Here is a 20907-nt window from a genome sequence, read left to right as displayed (position 1 = left end):
GTGGGTCCACCAGAAGTGGAAGCCACTTGTTGTGTCGGTTTCTGGTGAAACTGGGGTTTAGGGTGGCACTGTGCAGCACGCTTACGTGATGGAGGTAGACGCTTAGGGAGAAGGCGTGCCAGCTGCAGCATCTCGCCCACAGCCAGAACGCTATCCGATTCCGCACCATCAGATGGGAAAACTGCGTCTTGATTGTCAACCTCCTCAGTGGCGATGATAGACAGCATATCAGTTTCCATATCACAAGCCTCCATCTGCAAAGGTGCAGGTTGGGCAGGAGGAAGGGTAACCGGTGTTACTGGTGGGGCTGAACACTCTTGCAATAGTTCAGCAAGGATAGTCTGCTGGCGTGACATGGATTCTGATGTCTTGTCCAACTGTCCCGTCTGCCGAATGTGACCAGCAAGCTTTCTTCCTTCTCCGCTCGGGAGGAGGGGGAAGGAGAAGGGAACTGTAGGAAGACACTGAGGAGGAAGACGAGGAGCATGGCTTCTCGACTGGACTCGATTGAATGCGACTCCTACCTTCCCTTGACACAGAGCCAAAAAGGAGGGTCCAGCCTCACTCACAGAGCATGGCGATGCCGAGCACTGAGCTGGGTAAGTGAGCATTCTCTTGAATGATGGGCCACTCGACTCAAGTACAAGCTTGGAGAAGGTGACACAGAAACCACACAAAGTGGAATTTGTCAGGGCTCTTTCAGCATGTTCAAGGCCCAGACAGACAGTGGACTTATCGTGCCTGTCCTTTGCAGGAAACGCATGTGTGGAATCCAAGTATGGTGATGGTGCAGTGTACACAGTAGTAGTGTCAGAGCACAGTAGTGCTGGACTTGGTACAGGCCCATGGTGCACGCGGTACCAACACAGTGAACTCGGTTCTGATTTGTCACTCGGTACAGGGACAGTGCACATGGTACTGAATGGTAACCTCAGTTCCAGTAATGTTACCTGGAGCGGGGCAATAGTGTCGCAGTTACCGTTAGTGGTGTATTAATAGGGGAGACAAGTTACTTGTGTCAGATGTATGGTTAACCATACTGTAAGACAGAGACATGGGAGTTGGAGCTGAAACGCCGGCACAGACGCGCAGGATTTATTAAACACAAAACAGAAAGTAAACAAATGGGTCATGTGATGCTACCAACAATGGCAACGCACAGAGGACACATAAATAAGACAGGCAGCAAGTCTCAAATCGAGCGCACGTCTGTAAACAATCACTTGATCAAATATAACAACTCCAAAAAGCACAGAAAATAAATCCGCTTCCATATATAAAATTACACCAACACTAATTTCCCCCCTGTGCAGGGCAATCACCCTGCTACAGGTGTGTTTAAAAGATGACGGTTTGTGTGAAGATGACGGACAGGCAACGGTTGCATTCGTCATGCATGATTCGCACTACAATAGGTCATCTTTGAATTAGCGTTATCTTTTAATTAGTCAACCATGGGCTTTGTTTTCACTGAGAAAATAACACACTTGACACGACACTGACACTGGAGAAATTTCAGTGTCAGTCACTACTGAGATCATTGTATCTGCAGTGATCGTTCTAATAGGACGACACTTGAGCTGCAGGCTTCGCGTGGGGCAATAGGCCATGGCGGGAATTTACCAGCATTCAGCTGAAAAACTAGAAATAAACAATTTTACTTCAGCAATTCAATATATACATTCAACTTTAAAAGTGAAGCTAAAAAATGTGTAGAAAAGGTACCTAGGAAGGTGATAATATAAATCAAACGCTCTCTCAAGTATTCAGGCTCAGCTGAAAAGGAAAATGGTGCGCGCAGCTCCTTTATACTCTCGGGGGATGGAGCAGCAGCTGCGTCACACTGCTCTAACGAGAAGTCTTGGTATAAAATGTCTGGTTCGGGAGTCTTAAATGGGAAACACCCATTTGTAATGGTTAATATTCCCAACTTGAAAGGGAGCTAGCAAGAAACAACACTTTTACAGGAAGGAGCAATAAAGACCAACACCAGGCAACTTTTTGAACTTTTCTGAAGGGGGAATTTTCAAGCAAATTCACGAAGTAGCTAAAATTAAGATGGTTAAGATATTGGGTCTTCAACTATTCTCATCGTGAAGCTTGATTATAAATGTTGTATTGCTTCATAAGAAAAATGTGTGTGGTATCTCGTGTTTCAGTGGCTTTTATTTTTCAGCATAGTTTCATACGATTACATTTATCTTAGCTGTTGGCCTCTTCCTCAAAATGAGTCCACTACTGTTAAAGTGGTGTTTAGTTTTAGGGGTTGACTACCACTGTTCTAATAAAGGAAGATGTCAAGTACCATCTCAACCTCGTCGATGGTTATTGGCTGAGAGCGGTAGCGAGCTCCCTTCTGCCTGCGCTTGGGGTCGCTGGTCTTGGGGTCAGGGGCAGGCTTGCTCTCTGGCCGGGCGAGTTTGTTAAAAAGAGCCAGCTTCTGGCTAAGGCTCAATTTGGAGCTCTCGTCATGCCCTTCTTGTTTCTCTCCCTGGGCTCCAGCATCCAGCTTCAACAGCTCACCGTCGGCTTCATCTGCTGCCTTTGGCTTCGGAAGGCTAATATCAAACAGAGAAAAAAACAGCTATAAAAAACACATGGTGATTGGTGATGATATGGACTAGACAGGTCTGATCGTAGCCGAGTGCTGGAAAACTGCATGTTAAATACAAGTTTTCCTTTTCTTCTTATTGGTAGACCTGCAAAACGATTGAGAATAACTTAGACGAGACAGGATTGTTTTGAAAAGGATATATTTTAATTGAACTGTTGAATGATTTATGTTTTTGTTTTCTATTTGCACATATGCTTCTATGTAATTGTAATTATTGTTTGAATATATAAACAAATAAGAGATTTGCACCAGCAGGCAATTTGGGAATTAGGGTTCAGATGGAGATTATAATCAAGTTCATTTTTTTTTTGTTCTGGTTTTCATATAAAAGTGCTTTAAAGGAGACTAATCATCTCAACAGCATAGGGACCCAGTAGCGAGCATGCCTCCCCTTAAGTAGAGTTCAGTCCCCCATACCCATATGATCACTGGACTTTTTTTTTGCCTGGTTGTAGATGCCAAGTGATGAATTGCGTGGTGGTTTTCTGATGCAACCTACTGTCCAATGAAGGCTAAATTGAGACCAGACTCCTCAATAGACCCATACTGAGAAGTGTATTTGCATGCTTACCATGGTATAATTTGCACTGTTGATAAGATATTAACATATCACACAGGTTCGGATTAACCTATACGCAAATGACGCTATAGCGTAGGGCCCTCTGCAGAATTGGGACCCCTCAAGGGCGCCGTTTGTTTGGGACATTTGACAAAAACTGCATGCGGACGGATGGGCCCACACACAAAGGAAGAGAGGCCCACAGAAGTTTACTTTCGATTCATTTTGTTATTTTATGACGGCTAGGCGTTTCTCTCTTGATTAGTGCATACCTGGCCCCTGTGTCTCTCAAGCAAGCAGCTTCCTGCTGCAGAAAGGTTATTCCCTTTTTTGTTAAAATACACTGTTTTGTTCTATTGAATGCAATGCTATTACTGATCCATTCTGTAGAAGGAATCTATGGACAGGTTTGGGGGAAAAAAACCCCAAAAAACACTGTTTTTGCTATTGTAACACAGCAGGGAGGGGGTTAATATCCTCCCTGCATAAAACATGTGCGTATTCTTGTTTTGTTTAATTATTGTATTGTTAATTATCCCCTGCACCTGGAAGTAATTGTAAATTAGAAGCTGGTGCAGGGTATTTAAGAGGTGCAGCCAGTCTCGTCAGGATAGCTGAGTAGAAGGAAGCAGGAGGTGTCCCTTGCTGTCAGTGAAAGGTAACTGTGTGTTCCTTTTGTTTAATGTAAAGATAACTGTGTGTTTTGTTTTCAGCTGGTAAACAGCTCAGCTGTCTGGCTTATTTAGAGTAGGTTCCTGCTTGTGTTTAGTTAGTGCTCGTAAGAGGTAGGTGTTTGTTTTCATTTTCATTTTGTTTTTGTTATTAAAAATAGTGCATCTGCACTTTAACCCTTTAACCTTGTGTCTGGGTCTGTATTTTAAAGGGCTAAACGAACCCGATCTGCAAGGTTCATTTTTGTTATATTGAGAGGAACAGTAGTATTTCTATTACAGGACATCTGAGTTTAATGACAATTAACTTGTTTTGTTGATATGGAAATATACCAGGGAATGCAATTTAATTCTGTTTCAAAATGGAACATTTACCTGTAAAACACTGCATAAATAAGTCTGACATGAGTGAGATTTGAAACGATAACCTTCAGTTTGCAAGCATGTTATGTTACTGTCAGTGCTACACAATTAGTTGATGCAAGCGGTATTTTGAGTCATCATCATTCTGAGATTCTGATCTTAAGCTCTGAAAAATGTTGATTTCTGTCAGTGTAACGCTCATTGTGGTCCCTATTGGCGTAAGGAAGTTTGGTTCCTCTCGATACTGGTTGATGAGTAACGCTATTTGTGGTCCCCACTGGAAAAAAAGGAAAAGAAATTTTTTGGATAATTAGCTATACTGAAGGATAGCGTGTATTTGGTAAAAGTAAAACATTAACAAAAACTGAAATAAATGACTACATCAATAAATACATAGATATTTCTTTCTTTTTCACTATCACAAAAACACTGACATTTAAAACTGTATGAAACAAAAATACTCAACAGTTCTTGTTCAATTGTAAAGCTTTTTGTACATAAAGGTTGTCATGCTTTCATATATTTTTACTTTCAAATAAAAAATGTATTGTAACAACCTGGACAACTACTTTGCTGCAGGACTTGTTGTCTGTTCAGTTTGTCTCATCTGTCTTATGTCACATGAATTGTAAGGGGAACGGGTCATGCTGTTACTTATATTGCACTGTGTGTATATATATATATATATATAATATATGGGATTTATCGATTAATTAGGCCTGTGGGTGTTGAAAGATTAAAAATAAAATAAAAAAACTATTGATTGATTCATCTAGTCTACCCACATGCTGTAGCAAACAGCAGTGTGTGAGAAATCTAGAAAGATGGTAGAGAGTACCAACATTTTGCCACAGCTCAGTGTTTTTCAGATGTTTTACTGCCAGGGACTGAAGCTTTATTTTTATGTCTGTGATCAATATTGCATCATTTTGTGTTCTATGTTCTCACGGATGTTAATTAATGACAGGAACAGTGAAATATAATTATCACTTGCATGTCATTTCTGTCGCATGGTACAAGGCAATAAAGGCATACACAGTTTAACAACCCCCATCCCCAGCTATGATCAGCAAAGAAAAGCCTACATAAAGAGCTCGGATAAGTTATCTAATTCAATTAGAAGACGCTTCCTCATTATTATTGATTGGTACTGAAAAATGCGTAAATTTAAAATAAAGTTAAATCTCATCTTGCAATGAACAGGTTTCTAACAGGTTCCTACGATGTCATGTACAGTGCACTCGCATATTTTAAACGTTCCCAATTGGATTGTGGGCTTGCGGGACTCTACTACTGATGGAAACGAGCAAGTATAATTTCAAATTGCTTTCAAGTCCGCCCCAGTGGCGGATCGAAATGTGACATTCCACACTTCTTACCCTCATAGGAAGAATTATTGTCTTCCTTGTCAAAAACATCCATGCATTTAATTTAATAAATGTAAACAAATATCTTATATAACTCCAAATCTGCATTTGAAAGTATCATTTTAGTAGATTCTCCCAAAAATATGACCACAAAGGTAAGAAGGTAACAAATAATATATATATATATAACTGAATCATACATTCTGGGGTAAAACTAATAAAGAAAGCTAATGCCTTCCTCAGTATTACATAAATAAAACCGCAAGCAGGCATTATTTCAATTCAGGTATGTAGGCTCTGCATGTGATATTCCCACAGCTGTATCAAACCTGGAGGAACTACTACTACTACAGACTAACATTGAAAATGCCAAATTCCAATTATCTTGGCAATCTGCCAAACAATTGTCATTGAATTCAAGAATTAGCTTACTATCATTGACCAATTAATAATCTTACTAAGAATATAATGCAGTCCTTAACTTGCGCTTAGCCAATCCAAGGAGTGTCTTTACAGGAAAAGACCATCATGGTCTCAGCATTTTCTTTGAATCGTGGAAGGCATCCTGGTAGAAGTTAAGTAGAACCTTGTGTATTTCGGGGGGGCTGGAGTTGGGACTCCTCCCTTGTGTCATCCCGCTAAAATATGTCAGTCTCGGGATCCTCTGCTGTTTACAAAATTTGCTCTCTGAGAACTTTGTATGCATTTTCTGTTCTTTGTGATGTCCTTTGTAAAGTTTACACTAACTGATGACAAGACTCACACTTATTTAACATTGTTGATCTTGGTTAGATATGGCAATACCACCTTTTTTTCAGCCAAAGCAGCTTCTCGGTTAGCACTGGACAATACACTGATTGACTGGGCTCAACCCGATCCTGATCTGTTTAGAAGAATCTTCAGTGGTCTCTATGCTAATGCTTGCAGAGTTTGTGCTTCCACCACCCATTCTACCTCTCTATGTCCAAAAGCAGCCTCCTCTTCAGTCTCCTCATCAGCCTCAAATTATTCTTACCCTGCTCTTGACAACACTCCCTTTTTTTAGTAGTTATGCATCCGTAGTTCCATCCTATCCATTCTTCAGTACCGCCTGTTTTTTCAACAAGCAAAGGAAGACCCATCAAATATTCTGGTGGCAGACAGCTATGCAATAATTTCAATTCCTCATTCTGCATTTCCAAAGAATGCCCTTTCTTACATGTGTGCAGTTTCTGTGGCAATTCTCATTCACATTCCATCTGTCCTCTTTCATCTAAATGCCAGTTAATCATTACTAATCGCCTCTAACCCTATCAACGTCCCGGCTCTATCAGAGGCTCTTCAAAATCACCCTGATTTTTTTTTTTATTGTAAATTACCAAATTTCTGGCCTTAAATAGTTTTTCTACTGGTTTAAAATCCATCCCTTAATCCTCTATTACATGTAAAAACCTCAAATCTGCTATAAAAGAACCAGAAGTCCGAGATCTCAAAGGGATTCATGGAGGGCCCATTTTCAGCCCCCCCTCCCATCAGTTCCGCATCAATCCTATTGGAGTAGCTACAAGGGAAATGTCAGGCAAGAAGCGCCTCATCATTGATCTCTCTGCCCCTCATGGCTCTTCTATCAGCAGCATTAATTCTCTCACTCCCTCGGATCAGTTTTCTCTTCATTACATCACTATATCTGATGCTATCCATTCCATAAAAATATCAGGACGGGGTTCCTGGTTAGTTAAAGCAGATATTTCCGATGCCTTCAAGGTCATGCCTATACTCTCTTCTCTCCATCACTTTTTGGTATCTGTTGGATGGGGCAATTTTACTTTGCTACTAAACTAACTTTCGGATGTCGCAGCAGCCCTAAGATCTTTGATTCACCCTCCGAAGCCCTCTGCTGGATTCCACTGAATATTAATCGCATCTCCTTTCTGCTGCACTTACTGGATAACTTTCTCCATTGGTCCAGTTGGATACTATTCTAATTGAAGCCTCCCGATAAACCGGAATGCATTCGCTCTCTCATTCAATCCTCTGAGATCAACCACACCATTTCTATACAGAACCTTCTTTCACTCCTGGGCCATTTTCAATTTTGCAATTTGCATCATTCCTCAAGGTAGGACATTTGTTTCTCATCTTCTCGCTTTCTCTACAACAGCTAAAAATCTCGGCTCTCACATTAATATTACAGCTGAAGCCTGGAAAGACATGAGGTTCCTCTCTCCTACAGCACTGGAACAGCCTTTCTTTGTTTTATGATGACTTAATTTCTGTCCCACATGTCCTCTCACTCCATATGGATGCTACTCCTACCGGTTTTGGTGGAATTTTTCTTAATCAATGTTTCTCAGATGTCTGGGGAGACCCCTGGCCCTCTGTTTATTTCTTTATTCTCTTTTCCAGCACTTTTGTTCTCCCTGCATAGATCGCTAGGCTCGACATGCGGCCTTGGAGCATCAGCTGCGTCTGACCTCTCTCGATTAGACGACTTAGTAAGCCAGGGAGACCTTGGTTTGTCTTCTGCTATCCTTCCTTAGTTTCTCACTCCCGGCCTTGGAGATTGATCGGTTCGGCCTCACCTCAGTGATGGTGGTTGTCAGAGTAGTCAAGGGGAAACTCTTATTTTGTTGCTAAAGTCACAAGCACTTTGTCTTTATTCTAGTAGCCCCATTGCACATGCCTGGCTCCATCCTCGTGAAAGCAAAACAGTCCAGGCTGGTGTCCTTATTAAGCCACACAGATAAACGGACAATGCACACTCTAAGCACCCTGTGATGGCTATCTGAAAATCTTGTTTGGGTTTATGTGTCTTCACTATGCAGCACTCATCAATGGGTCAGAGTTCAAAGTCAACTACAATCCCTACTGAAAACGCTGCCCAACAGAATTTGATTAACAAAAGACATTATCGTTCTCAAACAATTGTTAGAGCTTATATTAAGACCTCATTTATATCTCTCTTTTTCCTTTATCATTTTATGATGTTTATAATATTTAGCTTGGGATTGCTCCAATACTTTAATTTTAATATGTTGAATCCTAGTTGATTACAAAAACAAAACTCAAATTATACCTCTCTGGTGTGCTTCTCAATTTAATATACCCCCACTCACTTACGACAATGTTAAAACAGCAGTAGATCATGAGAGCTGTTCCAACTCTAACGTAAGCTCTGTTTACCTATTTGCCACCACCATTTCCTTGGTCGTGACTGGCTGCGTCCGCGAGCGATCGTAGGTACGGCGATTCCGGCGCTCCAGGGCAGCATTGCTGGAACAAGGCTTCTGGAAGGAGGACACCTCGGGGGAAGCTGTCTCCTCCAGCTCCTAGTCAATACAACAACAAACAAGTGCAGTTAGTCCTGGTTCTTGGCTGCATTGCCAAACTCATTTCAGTTTTATTTAGCAAATGTGTTTTCATTATAAAACATGATAGCTGACACTAGTTAAAGAAATCTCCATTTGCAGGACTTGCTTTCATATAGTGTTGAACTGTCGTGGTCATTTCACCTGGAGAGTGAAATCCCTTCAGGCCCTTCTTTATTGTAAGTAGCCAACCAGCTGCAAGGTGCTTGACCCCAAAAACACTGCTGAGGGGAAATGACCTAGGAAGCACACATTTTCTGGAAGGCAAGGCAAGCAAACAGAGAACGTTCTTTTACCTAGTGTAGCACCAGATGTCGTGTTCCAAAATAAAAATGCATATATATTTTAAATTGCATGCCACAGGCAATCCATGTATTACTGAATAAATGGGGGGGGGGGGTGGATCCAACACGAAACATGTGTTTGTAAGGATAAGTTATGCAGAGCCTCATGGAAATAATTATCCCCAAAAAGTAGTTTAGAGCTTAAAACAGCTAGCATGAAGTCATTAATTTTGACAGCAAGTTTTTAGAGGTTGTAAAAACAACCCGAGGCACTACAAGAGCTGAGCAGAGGTCACTTTGATATGCAAACACATTTCAGAAGTGTAACAGGGTGAAGTGTTCCATGTGTGGGTCATCACTGAACAATACTTCACATCAGTTCCTTTACACTGGTGTCCCAGCAGAAAACTGCACATCAGCATCCTTAACATAATATAGAATACAGTGGCTGAGGCTTGAACCCTGGTCTTCTAGTTTTGAGAACAGTGCTCGGTCTACAAAAAGAACCAGACAGCATAGCAGCGAGACTATATATTAAAGTCATACAGCAGAGTGAGTAATTTACAGCTGGTTCCCTGCTGTTCCAATACCAGGGTAATGAGTCATACAGATATAACAACATATCTGATCATTTTCTTTTACGTTGAGTACCTGCTAGCTGTGTAGGTTGTTACCTCCTTGCACAACATTAGACATTTCAAACCAAGTAAAAATAACCTGAAAAACATTTTTTAAAAATCGATATAGGCGCTGTTGCATACTTCAGTTAATGTATTACAGATGTGGTTTGGTGCAAGCATCAGCCCAATAATGACTCATTATACCCTATCTTATGAATATTTAACATGGAATTGTATACCGTTTAATGACATGCAGTACATACCACTAGTGTTGAGAGATCGAGCATTAAAAAATTCAGTGTATGCAAGGCTCCTGAATGAATATTTTTTGATGCAGAGTTTGATGTATGGAAAGTAATACTGCAAAGTCTGCTGCTTAATTCAGGTTTAAACATACTTTCTTTTCCATGAACGTACATAAAGTTCTGTGGTTATTTCACTTGTAAGGAAGGTCATTAACAACCATCCTCATTTGTGGAATAATGACAGACTCCATGAACTTTCATGCTGTATCCTCTATATATTAAGTTAATAGATGAAATACATCTAATGCATACATATCCATTGCAATGACCTGTGGATTTACAAGGGACAAGGCTCCTATGTGAATAAGCAGAGATTCCAGCTTGTATTCTAAAACAAATGCTCAAGTGTCATGTATGCCTTTGGCAAATGTTCTAAAACACTGTATGCATTTCCTGTAAAGGCTTAATCACTTACTTTAAACAGGGACATTTTGGCTGCAACACTTAGCGTCGCTCTGTCATCTGTTTTCACATCCTCTGTAAAACATACAAGGAATGCGTTAGAAAAAAGCCATTTGAGACCTGTAAAAAGGGGGAAAAACAGTCTACAATGGTTATTTCAATACAATTAAAAACCCTGTGGTATTATGTGAAGCAATAAAACATAATTTACAGTGATTCTCCCAACACCCCCCCCCCCCCCAAAGATGTAAGCCTCCTGTGTTCTTTTGGGCTTGGGTAACTGTTTCCTCATTCAACCCCACTCCTCATTCTGCTCCATGTTCAATAAATAACTTGAATTGATAAATGTCCCCTTACCTGTGATAATAATCTCATTAATCCTACCTGTTGTTCATTTCCACCAGCTATACATGTAGCTATACAATAGGACACCTGATGCTACACAAGGTTAAAGAAAGTTCTCAGTTTCCACATGTTAACACTGTCTGAAAGCTTATCAGTCAACAGGAGAGGCAGCTGGCAGGTTGAAGAACCACTGCCTGCAATCAAAAACACTATCCGAAACCGTGGCTTGGAAACTGAGAATTATTAAACCTAAAGTAGCATCAGATGTTTTAAAACAAAAATAACAATACATGTTTACTATAATATGGACATCTTTCACATTTCAGATCTACATAATGAATGGAAGGGCACAACCAACAAGATTTATGGAATTATTTTGTTAGCTACTATCACTTTACCTGGCTTAGAGTGACTGCTAAATTTGAGCACTCGTCACACTGCAATGTGGTAAGCCTCTTTTAGTAGATAGTTCTTTAATGTCAGTATGTCATAGTGTAAAATGTGACTAGGCAGTCAGCTGTGGACTCCAAGTAATATTATAAATCACGGTGTTCACCTTGACCAATCCAGGCTGTGAGTTTTATCCAGCCACCATCTCGCCATTACTTGGTTATGAAACTGAATTAGCATTCATCTAAACACCAAGCCTTCATTCCAGTGATAAAGAAGAAAGGCAGGCTTGTGTGTTGTGTTCCATATATAGCTTACATGTCAAGACACACAACATTTGAAATTTTAGCTGAACAGGCAGATTTCCCAGACATGCTGAAAGCAAGTTAGCACATTGCTTTAAATCAAGAAATTCATTTGGAAAGGTATGCTTTTGCTGCACCGGAGATGCACATCAAGTCTAGACACTAGAAATACTCAAATTTCAATTCAATGGCAAATGTTTCAACGAGAAGTCTTTATAAATATCTTCTAGTCGAGTTGTCTGAATTTAAAGTTTATTTCAACATTTCTAAATTCAGCACTATTGATTGTGTAATAGCTATGGATCAAAAGGGAAAAAGTCACAATGGATTGGAAGTTAAAACATGATTTAAGATGATTTTTAGACAATACATTTTATTTTCGTCCAACCCTGCATAAAAGGCAAGCCCAATAACTTTTCATAAATTTTAAAGCAATTTTACTGGTGGGTGGAACATGACCATTCTTATAGCTATATAAAACAGTATTTGAAATATTTCTAAAGAATTTTAAAAGGCACTGTGCCATGAAATCATGAACAATAAGGTTTGGAGGGCAGTTAACTACCTCCCAGTCTGGTGCAGTTATCTTTTAGAGGAACTAGCCCGCCAGCCACAGTCATGGCTTGCCTGTTTGAAAGGAAAACCCCCGTCTGTCTGTGTGATAAAGATAACAATCAAAGAAGCCGTCCAGGGCAGGGGGTAGTGTGACATCAGGCTGCTTAACACCCAGGGTTCTGCTAAACAATTAGCACATTAGCCTCAGTTTCAAAGTGCTATAAACCAAGCAAACATATCACCCTCACTAGAACAACAATAACAAGACTTAAAGGAGTGCTAATCAAGGTTTTTAAATCCTGTACTAGTATAGCAACATTATCACTGGCGCCCCTCCTCTTCTATATCGGATCTTTTGATTCTTTGTTTATATTTTATACTTAAAGATGGGAATTTTGTGAACGTCACTTTTAAACAATGTAATCTTTTAACATTTCTCACATCCCATAATGCTAAACAACATGTTGACATTGTGTAAAGATGGCGATCACCCTGGCTGCAGAATGTGCACGCCCACGTGTACAATGTGCACCAAGGATCTGGTTGGGAGTCAAAGATTAAACTCTTGACACCCGTTAAGCCATTTGTGTATCTGAATCACAACTGAAAAACAAGTTGATTTAATTAAAAAAAAAGTTGCAGTTAAAAGAAACTCTGATTGCACTCTGTCCGAAATCTAGTCTCAGGTTTGAATTACACAACACAATTAAAGTTAACTCCATCCCAGCGCACGCTCGCGTGTGCTACAGTACCCAGTTCGACAGTGTGTGAGTGTATCCTACATGTCATTTCTTGGGTAAATTACATTACTAATGCCAACTAAACTTAAAAAAAAAAAAAAAAAAAAGTGTTTTTCACTAAATATGCCCAGAAGGTTTGTAGGCTGTGTCCCAAAGATTTTGGACATTCTGCTACCTTGATGCTCAAAAATTGATGCAAAGTTGGAAAAATGAATTTAATTTGGACCTACATAGGATTCAATACACATAGAAAAAAATATGAATCTCAAAATAATCAAGTTTATTTCTGCAAATACCGGTATACCTAACCCTATGGTGTGCCCATTAAAGTTTAAATGACTTCCACAGTAAATATTACAGTTTTCCCATCTTTTAGACCCTTGTCCTTTTCAATATGCATATATTACATAGGAGTCTGTCAAGGTCATTCAACACATAAATTTCCCCAAATAGTCAATATTTTACAGTAAACTCCCACAGACATGACATTTTTAACATAAGTAAAACGCCCTTCATAAAATGTCAAATCTATTTTTAAAACCACATGGTAACCCACCTTTTAATACCACAACACTAAACACTACAATCAATAGTTGTAAATTCCTTTGAACTGCCTTCTATTTTACTTTTGGTAACAAGCATTTGTAATCATGCACCCTATTGCAATTCAATCAGTCTGAATTCATATTGAAGTATTTGTAGTTTGTGAACTTACTTTCAGGCTTCTTCTGTTTTGCAGCATCCATAGAGCTAAGAAAAAACAGAACACACATGATTCAATGTTTCTATTTCCCAACTGAAGAGCAGCAAGAGGAGTAGACATACCTGTCCCATACCTTGTAGAGTCCCGGTTCCTGATTTACATGCTGAATGGTCAGGTTTGCTGGGCGCTCTCTCAAGAATAAAAGGTACTGTTAAAACACTGGCCCTTCTAATAAAGAATCTGACTGAAACTTCCTGCAAAAGGAGTTGCTCCTCCTCAGTTCAGCTTTTCAAATACCTTACCTTGGTCTCCACCTTTCAACAGGTATTTCAGCTCACTGAAATTCATTGGGAGCAATACGTATGGAACATGACATTTTAATTGAGTAGGGATGGGTTATTGTCATGCCGATGTGACTTAGAACACCTGGTCCGTACACCATTTGGGGAAATAAGTGGTAGATATATATATATATATACGGTATATCAGCCTTATATATAATATATATAATAGATATATATATATCTATATATATTATATAGTTGAAATCTACTGCACCTTTAATGTTTTTGTAAACTTGTATTCATGTAGGCCATATATATCCTGTACAATAGCTTTCTGTGAAATACTTCAATAAAATACAATGTACTTTACATTATCCCTTCACAGTGTCGCAGAAACACAGTTTACATGATTGTCATGGCTTACTGTTGCCAGGTATTGCTGTAAAATTTCTTCAAGAACACAACTGTGATTACTGCGATACTGTCTAACAGCATGTAGCTCATAAGAGAGCATTTTGCGGTGTCCTAGTAAATGTTAACCTAAACTTTTCTTGGAGGTATGCGTACCCGTTGATTTCTAGCTGCTCAGCTGTGGTAATGGGCTGAGTTCTGAAGCGCTCGCATGTTTTCCTGCTCACTCTGGGGGGTATGTAATGCCTGGTCCTGCGGCGACCCTCGACCTCTGGCTTGACCGCCAAGTCGAGGGACGAGGTCACTTGGCTAATGTCACAGTTACTTCAGAGAGAGAGAGAGAGAGAAACAGAGAAGCAGAGAGGTAGAATGCAAGCAGTGTGGCAGAATGGGTTAAGAGAGACTAACCAGATAGACATGCAGCCCTAATAATCGGTTTGCAGAGTGTAAACATTTTAAGTAACATAGTGAAGACAGACATGACTGCCTGAGGCAAAGCTCTATTTAGGGACCTGTTAATACAACAATACACACAGTGGCTAATTATAAGTATGGACAAAACTCAAAACTTCTGTTGTATTCTCACTAGATAGGAAACGGACGGCAGCATTATTCTATTGGCATTTCAGTCAACAGAAATATGCAACTTATCTTTAAATAACTCGTGAGAATGCTTTTTAAAATAGGACCCAATAATACAAAATGATTCCTCAACTTTAGCACACTGATAAGAATAAAATAAAATTAAAAAAAAAACGATTTTACTTATTTTACTTTTGTATATGATAATCCATTCTGATTCAATACAAAACCGAAAATTAAAAAGAACTGTAAAAGAAAGAAAACAAGACGGATGCAAAGATTTAAAATTGCGAGTGGGGAAATCTTAATTTTTTTAATTTATTGAACTTCCCTGCAGAGTATTACTCAGATGTGTGCAAGGAAATTCTTTAATTTCTTTAAAAAACAGAAAATGTGAAAAGCAGGAATTTAGGATAAATGAAGAAAAAAAAGCCATACTACTATTAAGGAAAAAATGAGTCTACTACTGGAAACTCTCTTTAAAAACAACAGCACAATCACAAGTGATAATTAACAACAAAAATGTAAAATCCCATTGGAATCAAAGTTTTACAATATGTAAACTGTGACAATGTATTTACTGAGGTGCCAAACTATATTCCATGCCCTTAAATTAGCCCCAGTAAAAATCTAAATTTTTTAGTTTGACTTTTTATTTTCTCCAAGAGCAAGCTGGTATAAAGGATTCAGATGTAATCTTCTGCTTTTGATTTAATTTGTATTTTCTTCTCTGTTCCAGTCATCACATCTAGTTCACACTCTGTGACCTGAAAATACTTTTCAAACATGTTTTCATATGCTGCACCAGATTGTATCCAGTAATTAGCCCCTTGCAATACTCTGCCCCCAGTGAATTTCTAACATCCACTTAGGGCAGGAGGGCAGGTTAATAATTGCACTCTGATGTGTGAGCTGAACTACAGAGAAGACATTTTGAGGCCACTAGAGTACTTTAAAGTTTCTCACCAGGGTGTGATGATTGGAAGAAAATGATCAAACAAAAGGGATTCAAAACAAGAAGAATTAATACATGAGCTCAGAATAATAAACATTTCAGACCAATATTACGGATGTTTCAAACTTCAAAAAGTTTGAAACAGAGAGGCGTATTAAGGGGTATTGGAATTGGCATTGTACCGTTTCAGGGGAAGAGACTGAACTGCAATCTCCAGGTTTCTGGACATTCATGTTGCAGACATGTCAAGTCTCAAGGTTCACCCATGAAACTCACGTTTGTTCACAATTTTGATGGACTCACGTCCGTGCAATAGATTCTTGTGGTTTTTGTTGTCTACCCGATTTCTCTCTGTTTTAGAAGCTCAGGCCAGATGACCAGCAGATCTAACTTGCGTGATTTGTCAGCTTAGATTTGTTAATGTTTATGAGACTACAAAACACACTTTGTGCAGCGGGAAATCAATTATAACACTCCAAGGTTATTGTTATTAATTAATTTTGCTATAGCTGCTACGCAAACTCGTTTAGCAACCCCTTTCTCCAAATATAGACTCTGTTTCACTCTATTATACAGTTCTATGTTTCTGTTTGAGAGCGGGAAATAGAGTCATCTAAGAAGCAGAGGATGTACCCTCAGGTTTACCATAGTGGACAACTCGGTTTGACTGCATTGTGGCGTCAAAACTAGGGGAACAATATGCGTTCTGCACCATTGGTAGCCAAGATATCAAAGTGGTGGCATCAGAGGTGTACAATCTGAGAATGCACTTCAGAACACAATTACAAAGTGACAATGTTAAGCAGAAGCAGACGAATAAGTCTAACATCGTACATTCAGAAACCAGCACCAATAACCAAAGAGGTCACAAAGACAGAAATGTTTTTTTGTCACTGTGTTATACTCATGAGGTTAAGCTCCATGACAAAAAGAATGCATAATGATTTTTTTTTTGTTTTTACAGCAGTAACAGGACAAGAAGTGTTTTCATTTAATGTAAAAAGAGAATTATATATTTATTTATTTTATATCTGGTGTGTCTTTTTGTTTTATTACCATTAAACAAATTACGTCTTTATATATTTGAATTGTTGTCCTCCAATTGTTATGTGTAAGTCCAGGTTTAAGGTTTTTCAGTAGGGGTTTCACTGGTGGGAATCCTTAGGGGTTGACATGTCTGATGTTGTTTAGTTGACTCAAAGTTCCACATGGGTACCAGAGAACATTGTCCATTGCTTAGCGACGCTAAGTTCTAGACTGCAAACCAAGTTGGGAAGCAACAAAAATGAACTTGAAAAACAAGAAGGTAGGGCTGCGTGCAGGTACATGTGGGGTTTGTAAATTCCTATGTTTTTTGCACAAGCGCAGCCATGCCAAGCTTACTAGTGATATTTTCACAGCCCTTTCATTTGGAAGTAAAGGGTGGCTGAAAGTCGCTCAGACACAGTGGGCCTGATTTTCGAAAGGGGTTTAATTGGAAATGGCAAAATCCACAGAATTTATCCACCTGTAAACGTTTCGTGAATCATTCTCTGTCATTCTAAATGAATATGTATTGAGCATTTAAGCTGTTTATCAGCCAAAATAATATTTCCGGTTCAATTGTGTTAGCAAATGCTGTATAACCACAAATCGAAAATTGTGCCAAACCCGCGGAAAAATTTGTCAAAATGCAAATGAGAACACGAGGGAAAATTCTTATTTCCGTTCAGTCTTAACAATTAACTAGTTTGAATTATTTTGCAGGACAGCCCAAAATGTGTCAAAGTATACTTTACTATACCCCTAAATAACATTTTAGTTCTGTAGCATATTTATAGACCTTATAGTTTCCTCCAGAATGGTTTGTTAAATTGACCTTTTCTTGTTCAGGTCTGTGTGAGTATGCTATATTAAATGGGGAAAGCATGAAACTTAAAAATGGGTTACTAGACAAGATAATAAAGAAAAGCAAATTCTTTGTTAGAGAAGAATACATATGGGCAAGAAGCTGGCCGAAGAATCCAGCTTCAGCATTGTCACATTAAGGTTTTTTTTTAAATTATTTTTTAGTTTGCTTGTTTTTTATTTTGTAACTTTCAAAGTAGGCCATTATTTGACACACACAGCTGCTTCTAACATAGGATCCACATTGCATGCCAGGGACATAACTTTCCATTATCCACCACTTTCGTCTTTAGAAAATAGACATGAATTCTTAGATCACTACATATTCCACCAAAAGAAACGGTCAGAATAACTAATGAACCAAACTAGCGAATAGAGCCTTGTCGGTTTCCACAGCTGTAGAAAACACTGAAATCGGTGGGAAAAACAGGGGTGCAGAAAAAATAATCGAAATAATGCAATCCTCCAGCAGATCTCCTTTGGAAATACCCCCCATTGTTTGCATGCCATACAGTTCTGAACGCTTTCTCCATAAAGCTAATGAAATAATTCCCAAACATGCAGCTGCAGCACCTTCCATTCGCTATGCAGGTCTCATATGTGCAGAGAGCTAGGAATGCAAACCAAGAGCTTTCTTTAACCTAGTATGGTAAAATGAAAACAGATTTAGGCATAAATGTTCTTTGAAAATCTGCATGAGCTATAACTCATTTACTGTGCAACAGCCCCCACAATGACAAAGAAAGGAAGTCTGACTGCTTATCAATTGGTGCTATCACCTGCCACATTTAATTGTTGTTTTTTTTTTGTTTAAAACCTCCTGTTTTTATAACTACTCTTATCTGTTTCAGTTTAACAGTAAAAATGGTTTTTGACAAAAAGAAAAAAAAACAAACAAAAAAAAAAACCAGTGCAATTGATGTGCATTAACTTCCTAAAAAACTATGGATATGGGGCATTGAAAACCACAGCTAACAGAACCAGTCTGAAAAGCCCTTCCAATCACCAGACTGCTGTATTGTCAGACGACCCAAAATCATTGTATGTGTTTGTTTGCGTTTAAAGAGCTCTTAAAAGCTACAATAGTCACTGCCCAAGTAAGCAAACAGATCTCATTAAAAAAAAAAAAAAAGTTCTCACAATAGGGTCCTTTTAACAAAAGCTTTTAGCATTCTGGTTGTTTAGAAAGTTCTTGCTTTGTAGGGATAAACGAAAAAAAAAAAGATAGCTGCCGATAATGCCCACTTTGAACAGTAATACAGCGCTTCTCCATTATAACGCGGTTGTTGGGGTCCATAATTGGAGACCGCATTTTTTGTGTTTTGCCTTAACGAAAATTGGTGTTTTTGTTCTTGAAATGATTTACAACGGGCAAATTAATATTGTAGTGTGCCATGGAAAATGAAGGAAGAAGACACACATAATCTGCAGGTACTCAAATCCATGGTTTATTGGGATGATTATTGCTGGCCCCTGTCAGTCTGGGCCACACCAAAAATAAGTCTTGCACATTCACACAACAGCTTGTCTGACTCAGTTTTTAGCTCTGTTTTAATGTGGGCTTTCATCTCCTCGGCTGAGGCAAGTTTACTACTTCCCTGCTTACACAAACACACACGGTCCATACACCAGTCGTGTAACAGTATAAATCCCGGGTCGTTACAATATATACAGTATAATAGAAACTGCTATTCCACCAGTTTAAAGTTTACACCATTCTTATTTAAAATGTGATTTTTTTTTATAATAAATGTTGTAAACTGTTAATAAATAAGACAGAATCCAAAAACATTTATACACACCTGCATTGTTTCGTACTTGTTTTGCAACATTAATGAACAATTTGGTTGCTTTATAAAGTACTGTAAGACCCAGTTTCAACTTAAATGGGTTTAAATACGGTAATGCAAACCAACAATGAAACCCAACATTTGAGTCAAATTGCATAATGGCGGAAATGGGAGCCACAACCTTACCGTGTTCTAACTGATTCTGTACTATAACGGGTCGCATTATAAAGGAGTAGCACTGTATCTTCATACTTTAGCAACACATGAAGGTTTGGGATAATTGATTAGGAGTTTATTACCTGATCAAAAATCTAGAAGCGTTGGTGTTGACAAAGCTTGCAAAGAGGTCTGATTAAAAGACCACTGCTTAACAACCTTTGATAACAATTACCTTCAGCAACCGCAAGACACCAAATCAATTACTTAGCCATGCAATCCCTTTTATCTAAATGCAGTTATTGGAATGCCCTTTATTTTCAGACGAGAAACACTGAAGAGCTCCTTTCAGTCAAATGACAGCAAAGACATGAGGGACAGTTCTGAGAAGCCATGCACTTGCTGAGTAATCATTACCACATACTTTTGTCTGAATTGTCAGTCACAATGGGTAAGGCATCAGATCCAACAAACTTGCCATGACAGTGGCACTGATAACGCCTATCACATGTACTGCACACTGATAATATCACATCAGGCTAATGACGAGTCTGAGATCTATGGGGTGATGGGTTGAGTAATACACAGAAGTTTGCCAGCAGTCAAATGTTACACGGAAAGGCCAGATACACTCACAACAGGTACATGCATTAAAACCCAACCGTCTCACTTAGAAGCATTTTTGTCAAAATCACCCAACATTTACACACTAGCAGCCCAAGCAGATGCATTGTTAGTAGCAGGAATCCATAATGCATTGCACTCGGGTTACTAATCACACTGCAGCACAGCACCTACATGTTCTCCGTCCTGGGTACATTTACAGTCTGCAGCAGGTTGTTTCTTAGTTGTCCTACTGACACATGGGTGTTCAGCACAGCTGTTTTGCAGCCCGGTGGAGTGTTTCCTTGGTTGTAGAGAGCGTCACAGGCACGGGACCACTGCTTGGGACTGACAGCAGAAACATACGGTTACCTACAGAACCTAGAAAAACTACCAGGTGTAGCTATTGATGCTATGTTTACAATGGCCTGGGTAGCAATAGATTGCCACAATATTTACAAAACAAGATACAGCAAAAGATAAAGTACTGTGTTTCTTGTAAACACTAAAGAGGGTTCTGTAACCCATTAAGCCCTGCTTTGAATAATAAGTTACTAACTAGTTTAACCTGTTACTTTTAGAGCAAAACCATCTTCTTGTTACTTTTCGTGCAACACACTCTTCCTGCTCACAGTTAACAGCTGTAGTTAACAGAATGGTCAGGATACG

General features: G+C 39.0%; 1 protein-coding gene across 1 annotated transcript in view; it reads right to left on the bottom strand.

Annotated features, from left to right (window-relative positions):
- LOC121324898 (supervillin-like) overlaps positions 1–20907 on the bottom strand; it is an 84654-nt gene that overhangs the window by 40196 nt on the left and 23551 nt on the right. Inside the window, exons 3-8 of the mRNA XM_041267099.1 lie at positions 20434–20586; positions 14422–14589; positions 13583–13617; positions 10546–10607; positions 8737–8882; positions 2306–2558 (exon numbers count right to left, since the gene is read on the bottom strand). Of these exons, the coding sequence (XP_041123033.1) occupies positions 2306–2558; positions 8737–8882; positions 10546–10607; positions 13583–13617; positions 14422–14589; positions 20434–20586 (817 nt within the window). The remainder of the gene's footprint in view (positions 1–2305; positions 2559–8736; positions 8883–10545; positions 10608–13582; positions 13618–14421; positions 14590–20433; positions 20587–20907) is intronic.

Source organism: Polyodon spathula, chromosome 12 (assembly GCF_017654505.1).
Source record: "Polyodon spathula isolate WHYD16114869_AA chromosome 12, ASM1765450v1, whole genome shotgun sequence".
NCBI classification, from domain to species: Eukaryota; Metazoa; Chordata; class Actinopteri; order Acipenseriformes; family Polyodontidae; genus Polyodon; species Polyodon spathula.
This window is presented reverse-complemented; position numbering and strand designations above follow the sequence as displayed.